At 33.9% G+C, this 24680-nt stretch overlaps 1 protein-coding gene across 1 annotated transcript in view; it reads left to right on the top strand.

The window, feature by feature from the left end:
* Window positions 1-24680, top strand: part of LOC145296957 (deoxyhypusine hydroxylase-like) — a 52762-nt gene that overhangs the window by 15707 nt on the left and 12375 nt on the right. Inside the window, exon 2 of the mRNA XM_080143180.1 lies at window positions 22721-22797. Coding sequence (XP_079999306.1) covers window positions 22721-22797 — 77 coding nt within the window. The remainder of the gene's footprint in view (window positions 1-22720; window positions 22798-24680) is intronic.

Genomic DNA, 24680 nt, shown 5'->3' with positions numbered 1-24680 from the left:
CACTAAATATATTTTCATTTGATTTTTGTAAAAACAAGCGAAAGATTTTTGTGCTTTTGCAGTTTACCAAAGACATTAAAAAAAAACGAAAATATTGATAAAGAACTTTTTTCGTTTTTTTTTTTTTTTTTGTTTTTTGTTTTTTTTTCTTAGAGGAAAATCAAATTTTAATAAAATCAATCATATTGTGGCCATCTTGCCTATTTCCGCGGACGAGGAGAGGTGGGTGCCTTTTAAAAGGGATTAAAAAAATGACAGAGAAACTCTGTAAAATAAGTGAAAAATACTAAAATATTTATCTATGTTTCAAAATAATTTCATCAAATTTTGACAAACTTTAAGCAGTGGTGAAGTTATCTCCCCTGCTGCCTCTCTCCTCATCTGCATAAATAGGCAAGATGGCCACAATACAATCTCTCAATAAAATTTGATTTTCCTTTGTAAAAAAAAAAAAAAAAAAATATTTGATCAAATTAAGCGATTTATTTATTTATTTTTTTTATTTATTTTAAAATGAGAACTTTATTTATTTTGTTCGTTTTTTATGGTCTTTAGTAAACTGCACTAGCACCAAAAATTTTAATACAGTTGAATATATTCAACTTCTCTTTACAAAATAATCTATTGAAATTATTTTTTTTTTATTGGCGTTGTACAAATTTGCCATTAGTATTGAAAAGTAATGTTTATTTGATATATAATCGATATCTGTGATTAAGCAATCTTTTTTTTTTTCTTTTTTTTCTTTTTTTTCTTTTCTTTTTCTTTTCTTTTTTTACTTTTCCTTTTTTTCTTTTTTTCTTTTCTTTCTTTTTTCTTTTTTTTCTTTTTCTTTTTTTTCTTTTTCTTTTTTTTCTTTTTCTTTTTTTTCTTTTTCTTTTCTTTCTTTTTCTTTAAGTTAGATGATCCCTCTATTACAGGAGACTAGAGACCATATGTGAATTTAATATCCCCTTGATACTTCCTCCCTTGGAGGAAGGCGGTTAAACCCACTTAGGGTGATTGCCATGCAACAAACAGACAAATAATTGTGATATCGACACCTTGTGCTTTATTAGTTACTAGTCGCATTCATCCGGTGTTTTCCCGGGGGTCTTAAAAAATTTTTTTTTTTTTCTTTCTTGTAATCTTATTTTTCAGATTTAAATTTAATTATTACTAACAGAGCTGGGAGCTCTATTGGTAGCGACGTCACTAGCTCTGTTGATAGCAACGTCGGGGGCTCTGTTGGTAATTCTCAAAGACTCCAATGAATAATAGAGGATTCAATAACGAACTTGAAAACTCATGACTAAACGAGTTGCAATTGAACTGCACATTTTGTACACCCGATGCTTACAAGTAACACAAGGAAATCGTGCCGCTATCAACCGTCTTTCCACAAATTGGGCAGCTCTGGCACAAAAACCACTAATTATCACTTTTGACTTGTTTCCAAAACAAATGAAAAGCAAATTCCGTAGAGAAACCGGCTGTACTCTTCCTTCAACAGTAAATGTGGTATTTTTAACGCAACTTATTATTTCATATTTGGATTATTGTCCTCATCTTAAGGATTATTTTCACGTTGCAATCAATTCCATGTGCGTACCTATGTAAAATGGCGCCCATGGCAAAGTTTGAATGTGCACCTCTTCTTAATAATTTATACCTTAGATATACCTAACTACTAATTTTAATTTTTGTCAAGCAATTTTTGCGCCCATGTCAGAGTGGCGCCCATGGCACGGGCCATGCCTGCCATACCCTAGATACGCCACTGAATCAATGTAACCTTTGACCTTCTTCATGTGTATCTTGTCGAACTTAAGAATCATTCTGTCAAACTCTAGAATACGCACAGAATTTCAAACAGAAATCTTTATTTAACCCGATGGAGGTAACGTGCTCTCATTCTATCGGCCATGACTGGGTAGAAATTCTACGGAATTCCTGAGTTCAGTAAGATACAAAGGAAGAAGGTCAGAGGTTACATCGACCGAAACGTGAAAACAATGCTCAAGATGAGAACAATTGTTTAAATGATCCAAATTATCGATCCGATCTCAAAAATTCATAAATATTGTTTCTTGATTATCGTATCAATCACTTTTAGAATCCGTCAACTTTGCGATTGTTTCTATTCAGCACTACACCGTTACCCAATCTTTCAAAACGACCTCTTTTATGATTTGATTTATCAAGCCTGTACTCCTCATGATGCCTGTTTTTATCTGTAGCCTTCAACATTTCGACAACAACACCTGAGCGTCCTGCAACCTTACTCTTTCATCTTGCTCATAACTTCCAGCTTCCCATACCATTTCTTTCTCGATTCTTATGGTTGGGGACCTGATACTGTTTCTGCAACTGATCCCGTGAAGATTCCATATTCAACAATCTCTTGTAATAGCATTTTCAAGCACTTCTCTTGTGTTCATTCGCTGCTAGCATCTCGTCATTTTAAATGCCCTTCTTTCCTACAGTGACGGCATAATCACTTGACATATCAGTTAAGCAACCTTGAGCCTGATCAGTATCAGATGGGTACTTGTACTTGAAACGACATTCACCCTGGAGGAGTTGAGTCGGCTTCATGAAGATGCACATCTCGTACCGCTGCGGCCCAAGCCCGGCGATCGGAGGCAAGATCCCGAGTGAGCAATAGCCAGTCACGTCTCCAACGAGACAGGCCATAGATGAGCGGGCCCGAAATAAGCTCAGCGTCGGCTTTGATAGTCCCGAGCCACGTTCTTAGCTGGCTGAATCAGATGGGTAACCATTTGGAAATATCAGGTGCTGCATGTAGGACATGCAAGAATTGTAAAAAATGTAATCGGGGATATACATGCGACTGGGAACCACTTGTGAATTTAATATTTCCTAGACACTTCCTCCTTCATGGTAAATCAGTTCAACCTACTTACTTACTTTACTTGGTTCGGCTATCATCGTGGATCGGTTGAGGTGGCTCCATTTGTTGAGTGCATTTCAAATTGAGGCCGACCATGCCTGACGATCTGATAGTGCTATAGTCATTTGCTCTGGTCATCAAAATGTTCGGTATGCCTGGGTTGTAAAGGGTGGGGAGTGCTCCTGCTGACCTACAAAATAGTCCAGTGGGCATGTGTAATAAGATCACTGCTGCTAGTCAAACTCTTATCCTAAACTAAATGGGACGGTGCGAAAGGTGAATGTTCGGCGTCTCAAAATCTATACGTGCAGGTTTAGGCGTCGTTTATGAATTTCAAATTCCCTTGAAAGTTTCCCACCGCTTGCCTGTTTCCCACCTGACTACAACTTGGACGTCTTCAAGTCCAACATAAACAAACTCCTGACAAACTGCCCCCCTAAGACACTCTATCTAAACCCCAATACTAATGATTACTACGATACTATCTCATTGATTACTGTACACGCAATAACCCTTATCCCTGAGTGGCCTTCGGGTCTTGATAAGTGGTGACCCCCATGTAAAAAAAAAAAAAAAAAAAAAAAAAGTTTCACTTATGAATCTAATAAATCAACTCGCCTAGTGTGAATGTTGATGTTTTTTTTTTTTCTTTTTTTTTTTTTTCTACAGTATCCATTGCGAGTGAAACTGTTGCATTTGTGAGTGATTTTTCAGAGTGGCGACTAGAAATAATAAAATTCTTATCTTTTGGCGATTGTATTGTTTTCAACGACAATCTTCCAAACCAAATGAAAAATACCTTTTCAATTTTTTTTTTTTATATATAAAATTAAAAAAGTTAAATAATTTAAACAATAAAAGTTTAATAGAACAATATACTTTCTTTTTTTTTTTTTTTTTTTTTTTTTTTAATGAAGGCTATTTAAAAAATATCTGAAGAAATTAGAATGTTTATACCTTCAAGTATCAACATAAAATTTGTTGTATATTTAGAATTGCACTAAAACAGACAAATCTTTATGATGCCCATACTCGTCACAGAACTAAGATGTCATATTCTAAAAATCATGTGGGTTTGGCTAGTAACTTTCTATTTGACTAGTAATAGAACAATATACTTCTTTTTTTTTTTTTTTTTTTTTTTTAATGAAGGCTGTTTAAAAAATATCTGAAGAAATTAGAATGTATATACGTTCAAGTATCAACATAAAATTTGTTGTATATTTAGAATTACACTTATTTAAAAAAACACAGAAAAATCTTTATGATGTACATACTCGTCACAGAACTAAGATGTCATATTCCAAAAATCATGTGGGTTTGGCTAGTAACTTTTCTATTTGACTAGTAAACAACAATATTTAGTTGTCAAAGGTCAACTAAAGATAAATTTGTCCGTAGAACCCTGAGTATCCATATTTATCTTTGCCATGTGTTTAGCTATTCTGAATAGTTCATTCTTGTGGTCATTGCTTTGTAATTTAGTTGAAAACTTGGCTGCTTTGTAAGTTGCTATTCTTACTGCCCTCATTGCTACTAAATATATATTCTCTGCCACCAATAGCAATGGCCAGTGACTCCCTGTCTGAGAGTACATCTTTCAAACTGCTTGGCCTAACGTTCACAGGAAACATGAGTTGAAACAATTATATTGAAACCATTGCCAGGGTCGCTGCGAAAAAGATAGGCTCTCTACCGTGCTAGAAAACTACTGACACCTGAAAGTATCCTGTACCTCTATAAGGCCACTATTCGCCCATGTATGGAGTATTGTTGTCACATTTGGGCTGGTGCATCTGCTGCTAGTCTCTCGCTCCTAGACAAGGTTCAAAAGAGTCGCCAATCTGATAGGCCCTGAACTGGCATCTAAGCTTCAGCCTCTGTCCCATCGACGAAACGTTGCATCCCTCTGCCTGTTCTGCAAGTATTTTAATGGTGAATGCTCTGACGAACTGCAGACACTTGTGCCCCTCGATAAACCAGACAGGCAACTAAATCCCACCCCCACACAATAGAGATCCCTAGATGTAAAAGAGCTTTCTACTCCAGTAGTTTCTTCCCCAGAACTGCTAGACTCTGGAATTCCATTCCAGGTCTCTGCTTCCCTAACTGTACTGACATGCAGAAGTTCAAGTGTAACGTGAACCGACATCTTGCTGCCCGAATCCCAACATAGTGCCCAGTAGTTGCTGCCCCTGATAGTAGCCCCCTACACCAAAGTGGCAATGTGCCTTGTTTGGGGTATAAAAAAAAAAAAAAAAAAAAATCCTATTGACAAACTTGAATGCCAATTGGACAGGAAGTAACTTGAAAAAATGGTTAATGCCTCATAGATTTTTTTTTTTTTTTTTTTTTTTTTTTTCTTTGGAAATCTCTCTAGACAAGGTGTGAAGCCACTCAATATCAGGAGCTAACAGGAACAAAATATGATTATCAAAACGACAGGAGATGCCTATTTACTTTAGTTTTGAAAAAACAAGGTTTTAGATGGGAGAAAAACAGTCAGTATGAAGAGTTCTACAGGACTGGGTTCTTTTTTTTTTTTTTTTTTTTTTTTTTTTTGGACAAGAATCACCACTTATCAAGACTCGGAGGCCACTCAAGGATAACAGTTAATGAGTGTACAGTGGTCAAGGGAAATATGCCGTAGTCATCTTTAGTAGTGAAAATTGGTAAATTGGATTACTGAAGGGGATAACTCATCAAGAATTTGTTTATGTTAGACTTGAAGACAACCTTTCTGAATTCGTAGTAGTAGGCCGTCATTAGTGGATTTTTTTTTTTTTTTTTTTTTTTTTTTTTTTTTTTTTTTTTTTTTTTTCAAATTGATAAATCGTTCCACAGTAAAAATAATTAAATTAAAACTAAAATCCTTGAGCAAGTGTAATCAAACGCAACTTCATTTTCCTTTTTATATGACCCGGGTAACGTTAATTGGATTCCTATCGACAAACAGAAAAATCCTGATAAATATTTTATACAAGTCATTCCTTTTATTGAGTTCTGCTATTTTTATCGATGATAAATGTGTGAATGATGGGAGAGAACCAATGTTGATCACGGATTGTTCAGTTAATCGTCAACAAATCTTAAAATATTTTTTTTTAAATTGAAAAAGATGTTCACACCTAAACATAAAAGAAAGCAAGGAGTTCCTACTTACTTGTAGGTCAGAAGCTTTGGTGTTTGGTCTTTTGCGTTGGGATTTTGCATCAAAGGTCAATTTATAACTTTCCATGTCCAACAAATGTGGCCGAGCAAACTACAAATTGAGATAGAAAAGTAAAAAGGTTCTTGATTCAGTAATGTTATCAAGGAATTTGATAATAATCAAAATCGCTCCAGACAAAGCTTAAAGCCACTTGATACCAAGAGCTAGCAGGAACAAAAAATGATTATTGAAAAGACAGATGTCTGACTTTAATCTTGAAAAAAAACCAAGGTTATAATTAGAAGAAAAACTGGCATTAATCAAAACCCAAGTTAAACCGACGCAAGTTTTATGAGTAAATTTCAAGAAATGAAATTCCTGTTATGTTTTTCTAGACACCAACCTTGCAAAATAATATTGTTCACATTCTACATATATCTATATAACCTGCATAAGTTTAAATGTAATGTGATCAGAGGTCTCGCTGCTCAACTCCCCACACTCCTTTGTTAGAGACTATTTCAAATAGTAGCTTTTATGTCCAAGTGGCAATATGTCTTGCTTGGGGTAAAAATGAGTAAAAAAAAAAAAAAAAAAAATCACTGTATCCATTTCTACATGCATACCCTCAAAATACCCCACATGACCATTCAAATCTCCAGCCACGACAAATATTTTATCATCTTTATCCTCTTCACTCAAACCATATCATTCTGGTGCATAAACATATATATATATACACGGCATGATCATGTTGACACACCGGTTCCTGTCAAATCACTGAAGTTAAGCAACGTTGAGCCTGGTCGTGACCAATTTGGAAATACCAGGTGCTGTATGTAGGAGGACGTCAACACCTCCCTGCAAAAAGTTGCAAAAAACCTAACGACGTCATCTCCCCTAACGGGGATATACATGCGACTGGGGGCCGCTTGTGAATTTCATACTCCCATGAAACTTCCTCCTTCGGAGGAAGCGGGTTAAACCCTGAATAGGGTTGGTGCTGACTGTACACATAAACAGATAATGCCTCAAAAATTCTCATCAACCATCAAATCTTTTTTGGTATGATTCAATCTTAACTTTGGTGGCATTCATCCAGGATGAATTGAACCAGCTCCTCCTATAGAACACGTGATGGTCCGCAGCAGCCAAGATAGTTATGTAACCACGTTTTCAGTTGGCCTCTTGGAGTGATTCTGGAGCTATTGCTTCATAGATGAATTCTCCTAGGTTGCAGTGCTCAACTTGGCCGAACCAATGAGTTTACCTTTTTAAAAGTAGTCACTCATTCTTACAACTTTTTATATACTCCCTAGATTATAATATCTCCGATTTACAAAAGGAGGTCGCTTGTCTTTTATTTGAGCAACTTTTTCACGCTAATTCTTGGTCTCGCCTGTTTGTTTGGCTTTTTCGTATAAAAGCAAAATTACGAAAGCTAAGTTGTGTTCTTGGCAGCCTTTCGTGCCAAGACGTATAAAAAGCAATGAGCTTTGATCAATGCGAGGAAAACCCATCATATCAGACAATTGCTATTCATTTTCCCAAACATCTTGAAGCAAACAAATACGCAGAAAGCATAAAGCTTAACTTCCTCTATAGTGTGATGTTTGACCTAAAAAGGCAGACGTTTTTAAGTGTTTAATTTCAACCATTCTCACTTCTCTGGCCCCTTAGCGTTGTGGTAAGATGTCTTTGTTTTCCACCTTTGCTTCAAGACTTTGGCTTCGAGCCTACCTGCCTTACAAAATTTCCTCCCCCCACACACACACACACACTGACAAAACACCCAGGCAACACCGAGCACCCTGGCTAGTCCATAATATAAATCTCACCTGTCTGTTTAAATGTATGTATATTTGTATGTCTGCCTAAAACTTTCAACAGAAGCAACAGATTTTCACAAGATCGGTATTGTGTTAAAGCTCAGCCCTTCAGATGATAAATATAAAAAAAATTGGCTAAAAACATTAATTCCTTCGCCCTCTATAAGGAGGAGGTCACTTTTTTCACCGATATTTTCGAAAGTCCTCAAATCTTTTCGATTGACTAGCCTTAAAGCAAACCTAGTTTGGCGATGGGTGCAACAGAAAAGACGTCACATTTTTTTTTTTTTTTTGCTCAACACACACCTCCAAACATCAAGGCAACGCTGGGCACGCAGGCTAGTTATATATTGACCAATTTTAACCATCTATCCATAGTTTTCAAAGAAATCCCAAGATTAATAGGCCATAGACTAGTCACTAATCTGAGGAGTATATACTAGCAGGGGTACCCGGCGTTGCCCGGGTGTTTGGAGGTGTAAAAAAAAAAAAAAAAAAAAAAAACTAAAAAAAAAATTAGTAGTTAGGCAGGCTCGAACCTGTGACGCAAAGACGGAAAAGAAAGCGTAAGAAAACGTGGCATCTTACAGCTACGCTACGAGGCCATAGGAAGTGAAAAGTGTTCCAATTCAGCAATGTCAATCAAAAAGTTGACTTGCTAAGTGAATAAGTTCACTCAGGTGCAGAAATGAATGTTGGCTGAAGGCCAGTTCAGCTTTCCGCCGTTTCATTTATTTGTTTCCCCATGATGTTGGGGAAAACCAGCTCCCCATAAAAAGGGGAGTGTCCAAATTAATAATAATTGTCTGATATGATGGGTTCCCCCCCCCCCACATTGATCAAAGCTAATTGCTTTCTGGACGTCCCTGGCTGAAAAACCGGGAAGCTGCCTTCGTTTAGTTTTGCTTTTCTACGAAAAACACGCGAGAGGATGGAATAGCATGAATTTTATAAAAGTCAATAAAAATAAATCTAGAGATGATGTCCGTTCACAAATCACAGATATTATAATCTAGGGAGTATATAAAAAGTTCTAAAACATAATTAACCCCCCTCCCCTGAGAACCCCTGCGAAAAAAGCTTTTGCTGAACATACAGAAACGCGCGCGCTTCTTTTGCCTCTTATATAGATATAGATGATATTGTAAGATTGTGTTTGTATTTAAATAGTAAATAAATTAAAGCAAAAAAAAAAAAAAAGCAAACACTATGAGAGTGAAACTTGGCATCTCAAAATAAACCAAGAGAAGAAATCAGATATGTTTGATTCAAAGTGCTTTAAGGATTCTAGGGATCGAATGGAGTGATTGAATTACCAACCAACAAGTCAGAGATTGCTCTAACCAACAAGCAGTATCGTCAATAATCTGCAAACGATGTCTAAGCTAACTCTGACGTGCCCTAAAATTTGCTTCAAAGAAAATTGTCAACCAAGTACTCTAATGGAACCTCATTGAGAAAATAAGAACGGGAAGACCAAACATGAGCTGGAAATGGCCAGTCAAGCGATATTTGATTGCAACAGGAAAAATGGTTCGATCATTCTTCCGCTCCAGAAGATATCTCACTGTCGATGCAATCCTCTAGCTATATAAGAGCCATGTACGCTCTAAATATGGAATATTGTTGCCATATCTGCGCACCCTATCCAGCCTTGATAGAGTTTAAAACTAGCTTCGAAACTTAGTAAGTGATGCCCTTTTCTCTTCCTTGCAACCTCTTTCCCACAGAAGAGCCATCACAAGCCTGTCTATGCTCTATCATTAATTTCATGGCAAGTGCTCAACGGAACTCCAATCTATGGTTCCTCCTTGCGAAACTTTTACAAAAAAAAAAAACACTCAACTAGCTACAACCACTATATGCGATTTCCCCCACTCTCTAACTGTGCCTAAATCTAAACACAGATTCCACAAACAAAGCTTTTTTCCCCAGAATTGTTCGCCTGTGGAACGCTGTTCCATTGGCCTGCTTCCCAGTTAAATGCAACATGATAGCCTTCAAATCCAACGTAAACAAATTCTTGTTGAACCGTCCCTATGAATAATCAAATTCTACCCAATTTACGCCATTAACAATTACTACACTACCACCTTACATTCAGTAATCTTTATCCTCTAGTGGAATTCGGGCCTTGATAAGTGGTGACTCCCTCACGCCCTAACTAGAGAGACGCTATAGATCTGGCTTTAGATTGAAAATGATTGCACAATTTTCACAAGAAACACTCGTCTAGCTGTAAACACTATCAATAATTCCCCCCACTCTTTATCTGTGCCTAAACCTAAACGTAGATTCCATGAACAAAGCTTCTTTCTTAGAACTGCACGCCTGTAGAATTGTCTTCCGTTTTCCTGCTTTCCAGCTGACTACAATATGGTTGTCTTCAAGTCCAACGTAAACAAGTTCTTGATGAGCCGTTCCATATAAGTTAACAAATTTACCGATTTGGTTACTATATTGTCCGATTTCTACTGTACACTCCTTAACCCTTATCCTCGAGTGGCCTCTTGGCCTTGATAATGTGGTGATGCCTGCGTAAAAAAAAGCTTCTTTCTCTACTATTGACCGTTTTAATTCAAATTCTTTTTTATTCTTACATGGTTCCCTAACCGAATCACCTAATGCAATTGTGTTGCTCTTGTTATTTTTAATAATTATTTTTGTTCTATCCATATATCTTTCATTATCCTCGTCCCGATTTGGTTCAGTCTCTGGTCCAGTTTTAAAAGATGCAACATGGTTTTGATATCTCTCCTTAGAAAACATTCAGTTCCCCCTAGGTATGTCTTTTTACTATTATCCACCTTAACTTCAAATTTGTATTCAATTTCAACAATTAAGCAATTGCTCTCCTGTAACCCCTCACTCGAGAAGGTGGTTAAGGACCCCTTTCTATCTGAATTCTTGGCTCGTGTAATCTAGTCTTTTCTGAGGTTGTTATATGAAATCTGGGATGCTGAAAACGAATATCGAAGCAGCAGGCAGGAAGAAAGACAAACTCATGTAGTCTATCTACAGAAGCTTAATTTTGCAGAATTATGTACAAATGTTTTTACAAATCTCATTCAGTTTTTGTAAGTTTTTGTTCACAGTCTCAAATCTCTTCACAGACAACGACAGACGGTTGGATGAGGAAGGTGGAGGGGTCACGTCTCTTCTCTGATTCAACAAGCAATCTGATTCAACTCCCAACTCTGCTAATTTTCGCACGACCGTCGTATATATATAGTAAGGTATATGGATGGGGTGGAAATTCTCCCCAGCCAATAAGATTTCGCCACAAAATCGAAAGCTTTAGGGTTTTGCGTGGGTACGATTCCCACACCTGAAATCTGAATTACCCATTCTCACGATTTCCAAGGTCAGATGTCAATTCTGACATCCGACCTAGAGTTCATTTAAGGCCAGACAATGTTATAAGTGAAATTTCCTTTCATCAACTTTTAGCCGTAAAAATATATTTCTCTGGTTTCAAACGATATCTATTTTGATATGAAATAAAATACATATATTTATCTTCTCTATCTTAAATCCTTGGGTTATCTGGCGTCACCCGGGAATAAAAAGCTACCTCAGCGTAGTTCTAATGCTCCTCAATGGGGGATTACGTTACACTCTACAATTAAAGACCGAGGCAATTTTTCTTGTAATCCAATGTGCCACTTTTGGGAGAACTGCACTTTCCCCACATTTAAAACTGACCTTGTCTAACAGTCCTTATGGGGAGGCAAGTCAATAAATTATTTTTAAAATTTCTTTTATAGACTTAAAAAAGAAATGAAAAGTTTATTTTTGAGATTTTGCCAAACATCAAATAATTTTTTCAGACTTAATAGAAGAAAACTTTTTATTAAAAAAAAATTAAGTTTATTTTATTTATTTTGTAAATGTCTTTACGTATGAACCTACAATATTTTCTGCTGACAGATCCAAGTTGCTTGAATAGTGATTTATCATCAGCAATTAGTCATGATATAAATAATAAAACCAAATCATTTTTTTTATATATTTCACCCGGCCAATGCTGGGGCACAGGTCCTACTAGTTAATTAAATATTTTTTTAATCTTAGTATATATATTTATAGGTAAATGGAGATATTTTTTTTTCTTTTGCCCATCCATATTATTTTTTCCGTTATAAATAGGAAAAAGGAGGGTTTTACATTGCAAAACCTTTTAATTTTTTTTCTTTAGATTTGGAAAGGTGGTAAAAGAAGAAAAAATCCACCATAATGAAAATACCCGGATTTGATCAAGCAAAAGTGATTATAATGCAAAACAAAAAAAAATACCCCCACCCTCATTTCCCATCCCACAATTGAGACCTTGTATAGGATTATGCATATCAAATTACTGTTACCTGGGCAGAAAGTAGATGCTATTACTCATTAAATATATATAGGAAATTTTTTTTTTTTTTTTTTTTTGGGGGGGGGGTGATCACTAGGGCTATGATAACAGAATATTCTTTTCATTGTTTTGACTCTTGAGTATATATCTGAGACAGTTAGACGCAGCTAATCAATTGAGAACCACAATACTCTCTATAAAAGCATATAAGATATCAACGGATACTCACTCATTGAAAAGAATATGCTGTTGTCCTAGCCCTAGTGATCAAATTAAAAAAAAAAAATTTCTAGACACTATTATTTATTTATTTTTATTTTTATTTTATTTTTTTCCTGACATTTTTAGACATTATATTTATTTACTTGACTTCAGATTATTAGTAGTTTCATCTTGAAGTTACTAGATATTTTGATGGTTGGTAGACAGCACCTTATATAGTAGATAAAGAAAAGTCAGCCAAATTTTTTAAAGTTGGGCCTAAATAGCATTTAAGTTAACAAATCAAACTTTGCTTTTGATTAGCCAATTTTAATTTGTTGTGGTTTTAACCATATTATTAGCAGTATCATATACTTTGCTACAATTTGTGGAAAATCACTTAGTCTGGCGCAGTAAACATTTTTAAATTAGTTACCTAAGATAAAAATCTATATGTCAGAAACGAGAGAAAAGAAACAGTTTTTGGGGGGGTTTTTAATGCGAAATTGTAATCTGAAAATGTTAATTTCGCTGTTAAAAAAGGTCACATGATTCATAAATGATGTTTTCATTTCTAGGATTTTAAAAATAAGTTATCTACCTTTATAATAAAAATTTGGGTGCTTCTGTGTTATTAGAGTGAAAGTTAAAAATAGAAATATTAAGTTTCAAGCGAACCAGCTGTCACGGTAATGAACATATCCAAAAATTATGAAGCGGAAAATTAATGATTAATGAAAAGTTTTCAAAGACAATTAGTAATAATTGAGTTGTGCTAAATCAACCTAAGATTTTCAAAGTTTTCAGAAAATACTTTGTTACATTTTGTATTCTCCATTTAAAAAAAAAAATTCTTAGCAAAACTCAATTTTCACTAATTATCTTCAAAATTCATTTTCATTAATAATTAATTTTTTACTTTAACGTTTTTCATAATTTTTGGATATGTTCATTACTGTAACATGACAACTAAGTACCATTGGTTTTACTTGAAGTTCAATATTTCGAATTTCGCTCTAAAAACGAAAATTTGACTTGTTTCTGTAAAAATTAAAAAACGTGCAAACACTAAAAAATTAACTGACTTTACTGAACTCTAGGTCATGTGAGGTAGGTGTAACCAGTTTAAATATGAAACTAGGGGTGGGGCTACTGGCTTTGCCCAAGCGTAAAATACACTTAAATATGATATTTTAATTTGTCCAGATCTTGTATATATTATAATTGTGGTTTCAAAATTCTAACAAAAAAATATATATTTGGGTGCCACCAGCCAGAATTGAAATGAAAGCAAAATTGTAGCATTCTAAGCTGGAGACCTTACCACTGTACCAACGTGACACGCATATGAACTGATTAAAAATTTAAGATGAATGTACAAAATATAATAAGTATAACGATTTTTTTTCAATTTTTTTTTTCTTTTTTTTTTTTTTTTTTTTTCAATTTTGACCCCCCCTCCTTAAAAACTATTTAAACTGGCTAAAGACCCATAAAAGAACAGTCCGTAAAAAATCCAAGCATTTGAGTCCCCCTAGTGCCACTCTGCGTCTTTTAGTTTGAGAGGAGATAGTTTGAAAATATGGAGACAGACAGACAGGCATATAGCCTTTTATATATTAGAAAGTTTTAATACTTTATACACATACGCACACACACATGCTATTCAAATGTCCGCATTGTACCAACGTGGCACGCATATGAACTGATGAAAAATAAACTAAGACGAAAGACTAGTAAAAGAACAGACCATAAAAAATCCAATCATTTGAGACCCCTAGCACTGCTCTGCGTCTTTTATTTTAGAGGAGATGGTTTGAAAATACGGCAGACAGACATACAGCCTTTTATATATTAGATTATGAAGTTTTAATACTTTACACAACCACACAAATGCCACTCAAATGTCTGCTTTGTATATTTTTCAGTGTATTATGTTAGTCATTCCATTCTTAGATTCTTGTGAGGCGATCAAAATGGTCACGGCCAATCCTATCTCTTATGTAAAAAGAAAATCGTAATTATTTCTACGTCAAGGTGTGCCAGGCTAAAAAATGAAAAATTACTAACAATACATTTTCAAACCTTACAGCATCGGATTCTTTTTTGATCTCAAACAGGTTAAGGTAAAAAATTAAAAAAAAATATAATACTGTATTAAATATTTACTTAGAGGTCACCAGGAACCAGATTAGTTTTTTTTGGGGAGGGGACAGTTGGGTATTACTTTTTTTTTTTTTTTCTTACTAGTAGTTGTTTCACAAACATTAATTAGGTCAGACAGTCAGTCGGCTTTTTTTTCTTTTCTATTATTGAATGAAATGTGAAAAACTGAACAGATTCCTCGTACATTTAGAAAGGCAATACACCATATTAAGAAATCGGTATTTTGAAGATTTCTGTGTATTTGATGGTTTTGTCTTGAAAGAATGCTAGAAGAATATGGGGGGGGGGGTACTGTTGCCACATCCAGGCAGAAGCTGCTTGGCGTTTCCTATCCAGCCTTGATAGCTCAAAACTTAGTAAGTGATGCCCTTTTCTCTTCCCTGCAACTTCTTTCTGCACAGAAGAGCCATCTCTGCTCTATCATTATTTTCATAGCAAGTGCTCGACTGAACTCCAATCTATGGTTTCCCCTTGCCAAACTTTCACAAAAAAAAAAAGACATGTGACTATATGCGATTTCCCCCACTCTCTAACTGTGCCTAAATCTAAACGCAAATTCCATGAACAAAGCTTCTTTCCCACAACTACCCGCCTGTGGAACACTATTCCACTAGCCTGCTTCCTGGTTGAATACAACATGATAGCCTTCAAATCCAATGTAAACAAGTTCTTGTTGAGTCGTCGCCATAAATGATCAAATTCTATCCAATTTATACCATTAGTATTTACCAAACTACCACCTTACTTTCATTAACCCTTATCCTCGAGTGGCCTTCAGGGCTTGATGACTCAAGTAAAAAAGAGAAAGGTAGATAGAGAGGATTTTACAAGGATATTACATTCTTTTTTTAAATGAGAATTGATTATTCAAACTACTGTTGTTCTCATCTTGACTTATTTTCACGTTTCAGACGATGTACCCTCTGACCTTCTTCAGCTCTTTCTCTTGTCGAACTCTGGAATCTTTCTGTCAAATGTGGAAATCTGCACGGAATTTCGAATAGCACCGTTTATTTAATCCATGGGAGTAAAGAAAAAAGAAAGAAACACAGAGTCTGATTTATTTATGTTTGTTCTTTTTCGATGGTGCCGGATGGCGTGGGGGTCCAAAAAAGGTTTGAACTGTAACAAACACTGATCGAGCGTAATGGTCACATTATAGTTAGATCCAAATAGCATTTAAGCTGACAAGTCAAACTTTGCTTTTGAGTGGCCAATTTTCATTTCTTATAGTTGTACCATGTTATTTAAAAAATAACATACTTAGTCCTATGATAAGGATTGATTTTTAAATAATCGTCTGAACTTGTTTTTAATCGCTTAAAGTAAAAATCAGTAAGGGAGATAACTGATTTGTAGTTGAAGAATAGAATAGAATAGGAGTTGTCTACCATGGATATGTCCAAACAAATGAAAATTAACAACTAAAATGACTTCACCACAATACAATTAGTTTAAATGTAACTTGTTCTGAATCATAAAAATTTGATTGGATGAAGTTGGCACAACATTCAATGAGTTTGACGATCGGCGCTTTCAAAAAAGAAAAAAAGCTCTAATTACAAATTAAAGTTTTGTCTTTTGTTAAACCCACAAAAAAGATTCACTGTTTTGAGTTTAATGACTGATCAAAATTAGTTTAGATTATCTACATACAATTGAGTGGTTTAGTAGTCAAGTATGGTGTGTTGGTTCCTGTCTTGCTGACTTGCAAATATCAGCATTAAAGCTAACTGACCTTGTTCTCCTTTTAATGCTAGCGGCGCAATGCAAAAGAACAAAATAAACCCAAATGTTTCATTTGAAATAACAAAAATTTTTAAGCATTTTCAACTGAGTCACCATTTATCAAGGAGGATAAGGGTTAATGAGATGGATTATCAGTTGAATGACGAATGGTATTATGAGAGGATTGAATTACTGGAGCAACATCACACACCTTTACACCTACATACACCTTTTCGCTCAAGACCTCGACGATGCACACACATAAAAGAACAAAATTTTTACCATTTGAATACTAATGGAATAGATGGATTATCAATTAAATGATGAATAATATTATGAGAGGATTGAAAATAATGGAGTGAACAGTTTGTTTCCTTATGAGATCGATTTATAATAAATTTGCATTAGATTTGGAGTTGATCCTGTTGTTGTAGACTACTATGATACTACTACTGTGTAATGTGTTTTATAGACATGGGTAGTTCTTGGAAAGAAACTCTGTTCATGGAAATTGTTTCATCTTAGGTTCAATGTCGTCAAGCTTTCAGATGTATTATTTAACGTTTCTGAATGTTTTAGATGAGGATTTGTTATTCATATTACTAGGACTGTTTGGACTATTGCTCTCCTCTTGAGTGTCATTTCCACAATGTTTCGGTCGATGTAACCGCTGACCTTAAGGCTCTGAAATCTGGATGGAATTTCGAACAGAACCCTTTATTTACTTCATAGGAGTAGCAAAAAAAGAAAAGAAAAAAAAACAAAAAAAACTATATTATCCCATTGACTACTGTACACTCATTAACCCTTATCCTCGAGTGGCCTCGGGGCCTTGATAAGTGGTGACTCCTTTGTAAAAAAAAAAAAAAAAAGCATGCTCTCGTTCCGCCAGCCATGACTCATAGTAACGTGTTTTACACATGGAAAGTTCTTGGAAAGAAACTCTGTTCATGGAAATTCTGTTTTATCTTGGGTGTCAAGCTTTTAGGTGTTTTATACTGTTACATGTCGTATGAGCTTGCCTTTGCTTGCTCCCCAGCGGTTAGAGGCTGATGACAGAGTATCTCGTGTGTTATCACACGATGTTCAAAAAATCAAAGTTAGTTGGCTTGCTTTAACATGCTAAGTTTTGTGCCAGGATATTTAACAGGTATTTACTTGGTTAAATTTACGCCCAACAAACTTCTGTTCTTAAATTTGTCCTCTCGCTGAGGCGACAGATTTACTGCTCCCAATCTCGTGTATGGGGATTACCCACTCCCTCTCAGAAAATGGGGCCATCTGTAACCTAAGAGCAAGATTTTCAGAACTGCGGCCCACAAACCAAATCTGACTTGCTAAAGTCTTTAATGTGGCCCACGGAATTCTAATGGAAAATGTAAAAATAGCCAGAAAAAACTTGTGAAAGAAACTAATGTAGTGTTTTTATTTCTGTACTAATTATAGTGTCTTTTATTGTCACATATTATCAGTCACATTTGGTATCTTTAATCCGGTAGGTTGAGTTTCCAGTGTTTTAATGATCCCAAAGGGAGATTAAGCTAATGTATAATGTCCATTAAATAAAAATATATATGCTCTTGCGTAAATAAATGAGAACTTGTTATTTTTTTTATAACATAGATTCTAATATTTGTGTAGTTAATATCATTCATCAAATGATTTACTAAGTCCATGGGGCTGTGAATAAATAAAAAATACTACAAAGTGAAAATTTGAACCTTTGGCTCACCTGAACAAATGCACAGGAACTATTTTCAGTAAGTTTTTGAAAACCAGTTTTCCTAAAAAGCAAAACTGTATAAAACCTGTTCAGGTTTTTTTTTTTTTTTTTTTTTTTTTTTTGGTACTTATACAGTTTAATCAAGACATTAAAAAATGAAAATATAAAAAAGAAAAAAAAAAAAGTTATATCGTACGTACTCGTTATAGTCTGAAGTTCTCTGAAAAAAAATTCACTTAATTTCATCAAGTAGTTTTTATTTTACAGCAAAAAAACAATTTAAGATACCGAGCAAAAGGTTGGATTTTTAGGAAGAAAAGCTAGTAATAAAGCTGCGGAGGGAGTGTCGGCGTTTTAACTGGAGTTATCTCCCTGTGACGTGTTCAACAAATTTCATAATGGCTGACTTCAACGCGCTCTCATAAAAACGTGTTTTTCTGCTGTAAAATAAAAACTACTTGATCAAATTAAATTAAATCTTTTTCGGAGATCTTCAGTCCAAAACGGATATGTACAATATAACCTTTTTTTCGATATTTTCATTTTTGAATGTCTTCATTAAACTGTACAAGTAGCCTTTTTTTTTTTTTTTTTTTTTTGCCCGCGTAGCTCTAAAAAATATCAGCAGTATGCCCCCCCCCAACCACTCGTTCCAAAACTTCAAACACCTCTACCTAAGAGTAATGTGTTCTTATCATTTGACTAAAAAAAAACCCAAAAAAAACAACCATATTATAGTCAGAAAGGAAGTAATTGTTCAGTATTGTTTCAAAAATGCAGTTATGGTAGCTAGACAAGTGAATTGGAGGCGATGACAATGCATTTGATATTGTCAAGGGCCCCTTAACAGCAAACTTTCTGGCCGAAACCCGATCACATCGATTTTCCCAAATCTCAGTACCCTGCATATCAAATTTTAAGTCTGTAGACTAAAAATTGACAGTTATAGTGTAGGGAAATACACACAGATACAGACACTTTCACTTTATATATATAATATATATATATATATATATATATATATATATATATATATATATATATATATATATATATATATTGCTCTTATGAACTTTATTTTTTTTGTGTGTATTGATATTCATATTAAAAATCCTTTTCTTTTATTAATTTAAAAAGAAAATATAACTTTGTTATATTTGGGTCGTGGAATTGCATCCATCTGCAAAAGATCTAGCTAATTTGCATATTCTTTTAAACATTCATTTTAATTAATTCCCTATTAGTTTTTTTATGGCATGATCATCTTTAGTTAACCATTACGTGTCATGCAGATATTCTACATGATTTATACTTGCGTAAAAAAGGATGTAGTAAGCACAAACCTTTTTCTATATATTTATGTATGTGTATATATATTTGTTTATAAAAATGTTGCTTACCAAAATCCCCTGTCAGTTTTTGGTCCACAGGCATGAAACTTAATATATAGGGTATTCGAAAATTTTATATTTAGATTTTAGCCGGGAGGAGGCACAGTTAAACATTTATTTTCCGGTCAAAATAATTATACCATCGTGATTATCGCATTTAAGAAATGCCAAATATCAAATTTTCACGAACATCGATTTGGAAAAAAATCAAACTATGAGTGATTTCATACATTTACCGACGAAGATCATAATTATTCGATTTCAAAAATGTAAGTAATGCATACGAAATGTGAATGGATTTGCTGACTTTCTTCTGTTAATATAAGGAGGTTGTGCTGAAATAAATACATTGTTATTTACAATGCTACTCTTAATATTTAATATTTTAATATCTTAATATTTCCAGGGGATCTTTTTTAAATCAAAGGTCATTATCAGATGGTAACTACTTCATGCTCAAAATAGCAACTACTTAATGCTCCAAATACCAAATACTACATAGCCATTAAAAATTCCTCTCTGCTAATATCAACAAATAGATTCAAAATCCAATTAGATTTTCTCATTGTTTATACGATCCCGAGCAAAAGTGTGAAAATTTTAAAAAATGGAATCTGCCAGGTGATGGTCGAACGACGGCATTACAAATATGCATGCATAACGTAATAGCTATTGGTTCATGAATTAATTTTTAGCCTTGCAGCAAATATATCTTCATAGCTCAGGCATTAACGTTAAAGTAAAAAATAAATCGTAAGCTAAACGTTTTGGTTTCGATTCTTGGTGGTGGCGCACAAGTCTTTTTTTTTTTTTTTTTAACATTACTATATACTAGCGAGGGGTACCTGGCGTTTCCCGGGTGTTGGGGGTGGGGGGTAAAAGAATAAGTATGAGGATCGAACCCGAACCGTTGAGGCAAAGTTGTGAAAAAAAAAAAAAAACGTGCGACGTTAACCATTGCCCCACCGCGACATGCTTACGGAAACACGTTTGAATTTATTTAATTAGTTGGATTTCGCAGGTGCTCGTTTTAATGAGGTCAGTTTGACTGCGGGATTTCATTTACTGCTGAACGCTTTTTTCCTTGCCCCCCAAGATGTTATAGGAAAAAGACTAACCCACATGCGGCAAGCGACAAATATTGAATATTTATCTTCCTGAAATCGACCAAATTAAATAGACAGGCAAGCTTCGTTGTTAACTGTGAGATATTACCATTTATATGTGATATAAAAAGTTTTTAAGAGTTGTGAACCGACCGACCGCTTCTCTAAAAGAAGCCTTTTGTAGACACACAGAAAAAGCAAACACACACACATACATACATACATTTTCACTTTTCTATTTATATATTAGGTTAAATATAATAATAAATACAAACTCTGCATTAATCAAAATATCATATTTAAGCATATTTTACGACTGGTTAATGCCGGATGGCCTGCTATATATATATATATATATATATATATTATTTTTAAAATTATCCACTGACACGTGTTTCGTCTACGACTCCTCAGAGTGGCTAAATCTAGCGTAGATGACAAAACACATGTCAGTGTATAATTATATTTTAAAAATATATATGCCGCTCCCCATGTGGGGGTACCAAATTGGTTAAAGGGAAAATTATTCCCAACTCTCATTAAGGTAAAAATGCACTTTTGTAAATAACTGAATTCGTTCAAGACTTATTACAAAAACAAGTAACATATATATATATCAAATTTTAGTCATTCAATAAATTAAAATAATTTATGTCGTGAAATGGCTAAATTTCAAATCCAAATATTTTTATTATTGAAGGGTGTGTATATTTATTTATTAGTCAAGCAAGTAACTGTTCGGCAAACAAAATTATATATATATATGTATATGTCCCCAAAACCTATGGCCTTGGAGGGGAGACTAAAATTTGCTGTTATGGTTTCAAATGATCTGAAATATCAGCTAGGCAGACTTTTTTTTTTTTTTTTACACAGGCATCACCACATTATCAAGGCCAAGAGGCCACTCAAAGATAAGGGTTAAAGAGTGTACAGTAGAAATTGGACAATATAGTAATCATTAGTAATGAAAATTCGGTAAATTTGATAACTCATATAGAACGGCTTGATTCCAAATATTTCTCATGTTATATCTCACCTCTTATAGAAATATGGTACAATTATGAATATCTACAGTATCAAATAGTCCTTGTACACTGAAATTTAGTTTATGTATGAAAACCAAAGAGGGGAAATATAACATGAGAAATATTTGGAATCAAGTCTCCCCTTGCTGTTATTTCAGATCATTTGAAACCATAGCAGCAAGTTTTAGTCTCCCTTCCATCAGAGGTTTTGGGGAAATATTAGATATTTTTTAATTCATACGCAAAACTAGGAAAACAAATGACTGATTGAAACATTTTACTGTTTTAAAAAAGTGCCAAAATGATCTTCCTGTGTGACATTAAGCGCAAATGTCACATAGCCCACCGTACAGTTCAGGTCATTGCCTTTTCAACAAACCAACGGGGCGATTTTTATTAAATTTAAAGTCTGATTTCAATTAAGTTTTTTTTTTAAATATCTTTAATATTAACTCCAAAATTAATATTAATATTAAAATTAATTTTAAAATTAACCATTTAAATTTAAAACTTAAATTTTATCTCGATATCTACTTTAATTTCCATTTTAATTTTATCATTCAAACATTTCAAAGTTTGGAAGGGATACTTATCTAGCCTAAGGGATTTTTCTACAGTATTAACCATAACCTATTATTGAATTCCTTTTTTTTTTTTTTTTTTTTTTTTTCTAATGGTTTTAAATTGAAATAAATTGTAAAATACATTTTATAAAGCATGATTTTTAAGAAATAAAAATACAATTTAAATCCAAATTTTCAAAGCTAAAAATTAAAATTAGAATTTAAATAAAAATGTAAATTTTTTTTTTTTTTTTAATTTCGGTTTTTCCTTATTTACTGTCCCAGTTTATAAGGAGTGCTTCTCCCCTCTGTTTACAATTTTTCAGAGATGTTTAAACATCTTATTTCTGAGTCATGAATTGACTGTAGAATATGGTATTTTTCCATGTTACAAAGTGAGCATTGATTTAATTCTGGGGCGTATGCTGGTTTATGTTCGATTTTTCTCCATTTGATGGTAAAAAATATATATATATGAGTGAGAGACTTCACTGCACCTCTTGCAACTCGGAATAAAGATGGTTAGTAGATGAAACCTTGCATCTCATATAGAAAAATTTTTTTTAACGTTTGCGTTTATTTTCCAGGAGAAGCCCTCGGAGCTATTGGATCTATATCGTCGATAGAAGTGTTGAAAAAATATGAAAACAGTGATATCAAGGATGTAAGTAATGAATAAAAAACACTTTTTTTTTTTTTTTTCTTTTTTTTTCTTTTTTTTTTTTCTTTTTTTTTCTTTTTTTTTTTTCTTTTTTTTTTTTTTTTTTTTTTTTTTTTTTTTCTTTTTTTTTTCTTTTTTTTTTGTAAATCCCGCAGAACAGGAACTCTCAACCTGTATGCTAATCCTTCATGTGCGTGCGATGGAACTACAAATTAAGTTTCATTCATTACTAGACAGCTCATGATCGATTGAATTAACGTCGCAATATTGTACAGCTAAAAAATGAACAAGCTGTGTCTCTTTTTCCCGGATTTATTAACGTAATTTATTAACTCAAAATTAACTGCCATTTTTCATTTATGTTTGTGTTTGTAAATTATATTCTGCTATTCCTTTATTCTTGAATGTTTGGTGGAAATCCAAATGAAAGATGAAGTTATGTGATAATATATATCGTAATATAGTGATATAAGATCATATAACGTTAGAAATTTGCAAGAACATTCAATAATATGCAACTTGACAAAAAACATAACATGACAAAACATTCAATAATATGCAAGAACATTCAATAATATGCAACTTGACAAAAAAAATAGATGTAAGTAATTTGTTTTACTAGTTTTGCGTATGAATTACAAAATATCTGATATTTCCCCAAAACATGGGGCCTTGGTGAAGGGGAGACTAAAACTTGCTATGATTTCAAATAATCTGGAATAACAGCAAGAGGAGACTTGATTCCAAATATTTCTCATATGTAATATCTCCTCTTTTTAGTTTTCATATATAAAGTAAATTTCACAGCGTATAAGGATTATTTGATACTGGGGATATTCATAATCGTGCCCTATTTTCAAAAGATGGAATATATATATATATAATATATATATATATATATATATATATATATATATATATATATAATTTAGGTATATAAATTTTAAGATTTGAAAAGGTTAATTTTCAAATATAGAATATTTATTGTTTGCGAATAAAGAATACAATTTAATAAATATTTTTCCTAAACCCACGAGTTTTCAAATATTTGTCGGATTTAGCATGAGAGTGAGGTTAGCTCCAACATACGTGAAGTTGGTTACCTTGAAAGAATCTAAGAAGATGCAACAAAAATGAACAAGACAAACATATTTTCGGAAACGTGCTCCAGGAATTGGCATAAGTGCTTGGTGGAACAGATTAGTATATAAAGGTTTTTGTTTAAAAGCTATAATAGTCAACCAAAGAGGAAAAAATTAACTTTATAATATTTGGTGTTACTCATTTGTAAATTTATTATTGCACTGAAGACTTTCTTTGACCCCCCCCCTACGTCTTTATTGCTCTCCTCTCTCTCTCTCTCTCTCTCCCCCCTCTCCCCTCTCTCTCTCTCTCCACCCTCTCCCCCTCTCCACCCTCTCTCTCCCCTCTCCTTCTATCTCCCACCTCTCTATCTCCCACCTCTCTATCTCCCACCTCTCTATCTCCCACCTCTCTATCTCCCACCTCTCTCTCTCCCACCTCTCTCTCTCCCACCTCTCTCTCTCCCACCCTCTCTCTCTCCCACCCTCTCTCTCTCCCACCCTCTCTCGTGTACTACTCTGAAGATTACCAATTACACTATCCATAACAACTGACACAAATCAACCAATACCTATTTTCTCTCTTTGACATTGTCACCAACTCTACGTCCACCCTTTCTTTCCAACAACAAAAAACATCCAGTCTGTGATTGAGCTTTACAAAAATTTACATTATTTATTCTGTTTGATTTTTACTTGGATTTAAATTTCAGTTGCTTGTGTTTCGGCTTTTAAATCCTTTTTTTTTTTTTCTTGTCCTTGGAAGCTGTCTCATTGGCGTTGGTTGGACAATGCAAAGAATAG

The sequence above is a fragment of the Euprymna scolopes genome, chromosome 17 (genome assembly GCF_053919585.1).
Source record: "Euprymna scolopes isolate OS-2025 chromosome 17, ASM5391958v1, whole genome shotgun sequence".
NCBI classification, from domain to species: Eukaryota; Metazoa; Mollusca; class Cephalopoda; order Sepiida; family Sepiolidae; genus Euprymna; species Euprymna scolopes.
This window is presented reverse-complemented; position numbering and strand designations above follow the sequence as displayed.